The sequence below is a fragment of the Pollachius pollachius genome (assembly GCF_949987615.1).
Source record: "Pollachius pollachius genome assembly, chromosome: 18".
Classification (NCBI taxonomy): domain Eukaryota; kingdom Metazoa; phylum Chordata; class Actinopteri; order Gadiformes; family Gadidae; genus Pollachius; species Pollachius pollachius.
Genome location: NC_136951.1, coordinates 19170126 through 19177529, shown reverse-complemented (window position 1 = coordinate 19177529; position 7404 = coordinate 19170126). Strand labels below are relative to the sequence as shown.

General features: G+C 43.4%; 1 protein-coding gene across 1 annotated transcript; it reads left to right on the top strand.

Moving 5' to 3' along the window:
- Positions 1-319: 319 nt before the first annotated feature.
- Positions 320-3320, top strand: kera (keratocan; the record flags this gene model as incomplete). Its single annotated transcript, XM_079756143.1, has 3 exons — positions 320-336; positions 1947-2821; positions 3151-3320. 3 exons carry the CDS (start codon positions 320-322, stop codon positions 3318-3320), a joined length of 1062 nt encoding a protein of 353 aa, XP_079612269.1.
- Positions 3321-7404: the final 4084 nt, after the last annotated feature.

The following is a 7404-nucleotide window of genomic DNA, read 5'->3' as shown; positions in this document are numbered from 1 at the left end:
AGAGGGCAGAGAGGGATTTGCTGACCATGTGTTGGAGGACGGAACATGTGCCGGCCTCATCCGTAGGCATTAGCGCAGCCGGTTTTAATTAGGCCAGGTCTGAAGCAGTAAGACGGTTTAAGTGTTGTCAAAAACCCAGGATTATGACCTCTGATCTCGAAGACATCTGATTGGTGGAGAAGGTCTTTGTTCTTTTCATCACTGGGGTGGGGAGAGTACCAAGTGAATGGAGACGGCAAAGGTACAAATACAGGTGAGCTAGGAGCTGAGCTGCACTCCTGAGTGCCTTTCTGAGAGAAGACGAGAGAAACAAGAAGCAATGCATCTGAGTACGAGGTAAGTGGGACGACATTAAGGTTGGCGGTAAATTCATAATCCATGGGACCCGAAATTCCTCTGATTTTGTTATCCGACTTAATTTAAGGGTGGTAAAAGATCTCTGTTTGTTTTTGAAAGATGAAATCAGAATACCACATGGAGACGAATGTTATTGTCTTAGACCACATTTGCGCCAATAGTGCTTTCGTCGGCACAACACTGAGACTGTCATTTCTGCATTTCTGTGTTTTCCCTGTGTCAACCTAGTGCATTAAAGTGATTAAGGGTTACAAGATCACAACCTCGCGCAGTTGAAAAATGAGGGGGGGACCTCTAGGAACAGGTGTGTTCTGGGCCCTTTGGTCTTTGATGCAGTACTCCTCCACGGAAAGGCTGGTTCCGTTAAAAATGGCTTCCAGACAAATATAAAGCAGGAGCCAGGATGTAAACTGGCTCCAGATGGTAGCTGAGAAGAGTTTGTGTGACCAGAGGAGGAGGAGGGGGATAGCACAGTTGACTGGGTTGTTCTTCCATCGTTCTATCATGTCAAACGCTTGCGCCTGGCTGTTTATCGCTTTGTCCAAACAACTTGTTTCCTGATTCACTTTCACTTCCTCATTAGTTGTTTATCTCATCTTCACGGCATTCAGTGAAGATATGCAGGACTCTCTGTAATGCCAAGAAATTGTGTGTGGTTGAGTCACGCTTTATATTTGAAAGCCCAACAGCATAGCTGTTTGTGTCTGTATGTATGTATGTATGTATGTATGTATGTATGTATGTATGTATGTATGTATGTATGTATGTATGTATGTATGTATGTGTGTGCAAAATCACATCTTAGTGTGCATGTTTTTTGTTCATAAAATGTGTTTATTGGAATTTGTATTACCAGTTGTACTTTATATATAAAAAAGTGAAATGCATGAATTAAACTTGATCAAACATTTCAAGGAAACCTCGACCTCAATGCCACAGAAGTTCTTTTCAGGTTGAACGATTGACATAGCTTTAAAACCTAACTCTGTTCTCTTTGAGCGACCTCATCAAGAAACTGGCTATCCAGCCAAATCTTAATGGCATTTAAGTTGGCCCCAGCTGTCTCCGGTCCTAAAGAGGCTAACCTATCGCTCACAGGGCAGAGAAAGCTGGGGAAACTCCAATGGCTCCATTGTGGACTCAAGTTTTGTGCATCGCAGATGAACATTTCTTGGGATAGAAAGATTGGGTATTGGACAATTTTGGCCCTTTTTGGATCACATTTTAACGTAGAAAACTTAGCTTGAACCATAGGGTATTTGAATTAGGATTTCCAGCTGTTTGTCGTAGCTTCATCCAGTCTATTACATAGTCTTGGTCTGGATATTGAAGTCAAGGCCATCATCATACTCTTGACCTATAACATGCACACATAGGCATGCGAATGGAAACTAGACAAGTCAATGCAATGTAATCGTAATCCGTCAAAGTCCTACAATAGCTTGGCTATCCAAATACTTGACCTGACCTCTTTCCCTCATAGAGCTGAAGGCCCTCACTAAAGTCTTTCCTATCCATGTGTTCAACGGTTCTGTAGGCATTCCTCCATCAGCTAACATTATATCTATGTCCATGTGATTCCCTCATAGGTCGAACAGAACCATGTCTCTCCTCTTGGGCGTTCTCTCTGCCTTCTGTCTCCTGGGAGCAGCCCTTGGTCAGGACGTGACCTACGAGGACTACCTGGCCCAGATCAAGGCTTGCCCTCGCGAATGCCACTGCCCGCGCAACTTCCCCAGCAGCGTCTACTGCGACAACAGAGAGCTCAAGCAGATCCCCAACATCCCGCCGCACACGCTGTACCTCTACCTGCAGAACAACCTCATCGAATCCCTCTCCAAGGAGGCCTTGAGCAACGCCACGCAACTCCGCTGGCTCAACATCAACCGCAACCGGATCACCGACGAAGGCATGGCAGACGGAGCTCTCGAGGCCATGCCACAGCTTCTGCAGCTCTACATGGGCGACAACCTGCTGACCTCCGTGCCGGTCGGCCTGCCGTCCAGTCTGGAGCAGCTCCAGCTCTCCCGCAACCGCATCTCCAAGATCCCGGCGGGGGTCTTCTCGGGGATGGACCGGCTCAGCCTGCTGGACCTCCAGGGGAACAAGCTGCTGGACGACGCCGTGACGGAGGTGAGCCTCAAGGGGCTCAGCGGCCTGGTGCAGATGAACCTGGCCAAGAACCAGCTGAGCAGCATGCCGACGGGGCTGCCCCCCAGCACCACGCAGCTGTTCCTGGACGGAAACAACATCCAGGGGATCCCATCGGAGTACTTCAAGGGCCTGCCCAAGGTGGCGTTCCTCAGGCTCAACAGCAACAAGCTGAGCACCGGCGGGGTTCCCAGGGACGTCTTCAACCTGTCCAGCCTCTTGGAGCTGCAGCTGTCCCACAACCAGCTGACCGAGGTGCCCTTCATCTCCGCCGGCCTGGAGCACCTGCACCTGGACCACAATCAGATCAAGAGTACGTATGGTAGTCAAACGTTTTGGGGGTCTTCAGATGTGTCCCATATCTGTCCCATATTTGTCCCATATATCCGGTTCCCATATCGATTTTCTGGACAGACTGGTATTCATCTGGGTATTCTTTATTAGTTTGACATGACCCGTTGACACGTTTTAAGAACCCAACTGATATTGGCTTTGGTAGATTCACTTTCTCTATTGATAGACTGTTGTTGGTTGGCATAATTTTTCATGTTGGTAAAATAAAATTTGATTTTACTTTATTGATCCAAAGGGGAAGTTTGGGGATGGGAAATAAAATTGTCTCTTATTTCTTGACATTTCCAGGTGTGAATGGCTCCGACATCTGCCCAGTGTCAGCCGAAGCGTTGGAGGACTATGCTAACGCGAGCGCTCCCAAACTGCGCTACCTGCGTCTGGACGGCAACGAGATACCCCCTCCGATTCCCAGAGACGTCGTGATGTGTTTCCGTCTGCTCAGGTCCATTGTCATCTGAAGGAAAACTCGCCAAAAAGAAACTCGCAAAAAAACAGATGTAATAGAGCTGACTTTACAATTGATCGTATATTCAAACTAGATCTTTCTGGGCAAAACATGTTGATACCAACTGGTCCGAGGTATCCCTAGTCAGGTACAGTATTTCAGGCAAAGTTTCCTTTTGTATTTTTATCATCTTTTGTCAAACTTTACAATCAAGAAATAATATTGTGGAACTGAAACCACCTTTCCGGAAAACTGTTATGGTGACGTTGTCACAGAAATGTTAAAACTATGCCATTGACAAAATGTATCTTGTATTTATACAATATATCCATCTACATTATGAAAGAAATGAGTCTTTAATAGATAACTAATCAATTGCAACCAATGTAGGTTCAACATGGTTGATTGAAATATAACTTAAAACCTGTGAAATAATGTCAATATGTATTTATTTGAAGATTTTGTTCAAGTGATATTGTGTAAATCTGCTTCCATCAAACTCTGTATTTGAAATATATATTTATATATATATCCCTTGGGTATTTGACTAAAATAAATCTCCCAGTACCAAACTGTGTTATGTCTGAACAATACCGCAGAAGCACTGGACAATGTCTAACGTACATTACATTTCCCTTTGCAGTGATCCCCATCCAAACATTTTAACACTATATTACTATACAATTTCCAGTTGTATTTGTATTCTGTGTGCTATCGATTAGGGTTGGGCTAAAGTACAAAAATGCAGAGCCATCTATATTTTTATGTTTAAAGTATTTATATTATATATAGAGAGAATGTTCTCTATTTCCAAATACAATTCATTTTTTGTGATAGAAAATACAAAACAAACTACAGGAGACAGCATGACTTTTGAACCACGATATTGCGTCTCATTCAAATATCCGAAGAATTTCTCAGGCTCCTTACAATGCACTACTATTTACACTGATTGAGATCTAGATTGTTCCTGACTGTTGTAACCGTACAGAAAATCATGTGTTTCGAATTACACAGTTGGACCGGGCCAAAACTGTAGGCCAGTGTGACTCCTGTCCACAATGGCTGTGGAGAAACAGACATGCCCTTTCAATATCGCTCGCAGCGTTGGCAGTAATGCAACCCGGGCCCCTTTGTCTTCATTCATCATTTCCTCAAGTATTAGCTTGAGAGAAAGATGTAGCACAGACAGACAGGCAGGTAGGATGACATAATGACAGACAGGTGTCAACAGGTAATAAGTAGATTAGACTGATGGCCATTAAAATGCCTTCTGTATTTATGAGATGCTGGGGAAACCCCAAAACAGATCTACTGCAGTTAAACACTTTCACTGATCCTACAATCAGACATAAGCGGATTCAAATAAGCATTTTTCTGAAAAATGTACAGCACAATCAAATACAATAATCACTATTGTACTATTCCAATGTTGAACACCATGAAAAAAACAGCCAAACAAATTATCCAATGAGCCTGGTTGAGTTTGCTTGCATTATTTGCAGAAAGGTGTTAATTCATACATTGATAAATTGAAAGGAATGGCAAAAAATATTTGTACTTATTCCCCAAATTAACAACAAATGTTGGTCTATGGATAACAAACATCATCAACAGCAGAGCGCAAACAAAAGAATAATTTAATTGCCATAAAAAAGCTTTGAGAAGGGCAACATAAATAGACCAGACATGATCATGTAAATGATCATATAATCACATTTGGTTACCAGCAGAACAATAATAGTGTTTGAATACAAAAAAGATGTCAAGGACATTTTCAAACTCAAACCAAAACACATGAATCCACTAAGAAACACATCCTAATGATCTTAGAATAACATCCTACTGATCTTAGAATAACATCCTACTGATCTTAGGATAACATCCTACTGATCTTAGGATAACATCCTTCTGATCTTAGAATAACATCCTACTGATCTTAGAATAACATCCTACTGATCTTAGAATAACACCCTACTGATCTTAGAATAACATCCTACTAGAGTTCAAATAAGATCCTACTACAGTTAAAATAACATTCTACTACAGCTAAAATAACATCCTACTACAGTTAAAATAACATTCTACTACAGTTAAAATAACATTCTACTACAGCTAAAATTACATCCTACTACAGTTAAAATAACATTCTACTACAGTTAAAATAACATCCTACTACAGTTAAAATACCATTCTACTACAGTTAATATCATATCCTTCAACAGTTTTAATATCATATCCTTCAACAGTTAAAATAACATTGTACTACAGTTAAAATATCATCCTACTACAGTTAAAATAACATTCTACTACAGTTAAAATAACATCCTACTACAGTTAAAATAACATTCTACTACAGGTAAAATAACATCCTACTACAGTTAAAATAACATCCTACTACAGTTAAAATAACATCCTACTACAGTTTAAATAACATCCTACTGCAGTTAAAATAACATTCTGACCTAAACACAACCTTCTGATCCCGCTCCATTTAAACACTGACCCTTGGTCAGATCTTAATATATTCAGATGATCCTAATGTAGTTAAACACTGATCCTGGATCAGCCCTAAACACATACCACTGATCCTGGGTCAGCCCTAAACACATACCACTGATCCTGGGTCAGACTGTATACCGTCTCTCATATTTAACTTGTAAGTTAAAGTGCATAAAGTGTAGCTTAGAGAGAGAGAGAGAGAGAGAGAGAGAGAGGGAGAGAGAGAGAGAGAGAGAGAGAGAGAGAGAGAGAGAGGGGAGAGAGAGAGAGAGAGAGAGAGAGAGAGAGGGAGAGAGAGAGAGAGAGAATTGAAAATTGAGAAAGAGAGAGAGCGAGAGAGAGAGAGAGAGAGAGAGAGAGAGAGATAGAGAGAGGCCCATAGGGAAAGAAAATGTGTAGAGAGAGTGCAAGAGACAGTAAAGAGAGAGAGAGAGCAGAGGGACAGTAAGGGAGTGAGCCTACAGAGAGCGGCAGAGAGGAGAGAGAGAGAGAGAGAGAGAGAGAGAGAGAGAGAGAGGGATAGAGGGAGAGGGAGAGAGTGTGTGAGAGAGAGAGAGAGAGAGCTAGACGAAGAGCGAGAGACAGAGCGAGAGACAGAGAGAGAGAGAGAGAGGGAGAGGGAGAGAGAGAGAGTGTGAGAGAGAGAGAGAGAGAGGAGGCCTTCCTCCGTGCAGGTACTTCCTCCCAGGGCCGTGCTATGGGGCTCTCCACAGAGGTCCCATTGTGTCCTGGGGCCCCGTAGACCCTCACCCTGCCCCATCCCCCCCCCCCCCCCCCCCCAGCCCCCCAGACATGAAAGGAGAACATGCCAGAGTTTCACCTCAGGAGAGGACAAATAATTCAGTCCTATAGGACTGCAAATAATTATATATATATCTATCTATATATATATAGATATATATAGATATATTTATAAGCTTTAATAATGGATGCACTTGTAGGGGGTAAAAGTATATTTGATATTGTGTGTGTGTGTGTGTGTGTGGAGGTGGCCAAACGGGGGTGCACGGAGTGGGTGCACTGTGCACACGCGAAAAAGTGACCAAAAGCGATCATCCCCGTTCTGCTCCTCAGTGCCTACCTTCACACATAACAGAACGGCACTCAGGTCGGCCGGGTGCTGCTCACAGACCTGACACACACACACACACACACACACACACACACACACACACACACACACATCAACACTCACAGAATACCACACACACACACACAGACCGAGCCCCAGCTCACACCTTCACACACCTAAGCACACACACACGCGGAACCCACGCCCTCCTCCAGCTCTTCAGAGCACCCTGCGCGACCTCTTGCTATTGGCCAGGTCTGAGTCCTCAGCATCCCCATCAACTGGTGGCACCATTCGAGAGAGCAGGAGACAGAGGTGAGTGTGCAGCCGCCGGTACCTTCTTCGGTTATGGTAGATGGCCGGGGCGTTTTCTTAAAGGTTTTAGACCCTCTGTAGAGCCGTGTGTGTTTGGTTGGAATGGAGGTATCCGAGCTAATGGCTAATTGGTGGAAGGTCTCCACGGCGAATGGAAGATTTTGCGGGTTCTTTTATTTTGTAGGATTTTTTTCTTTACGTTGTTTTT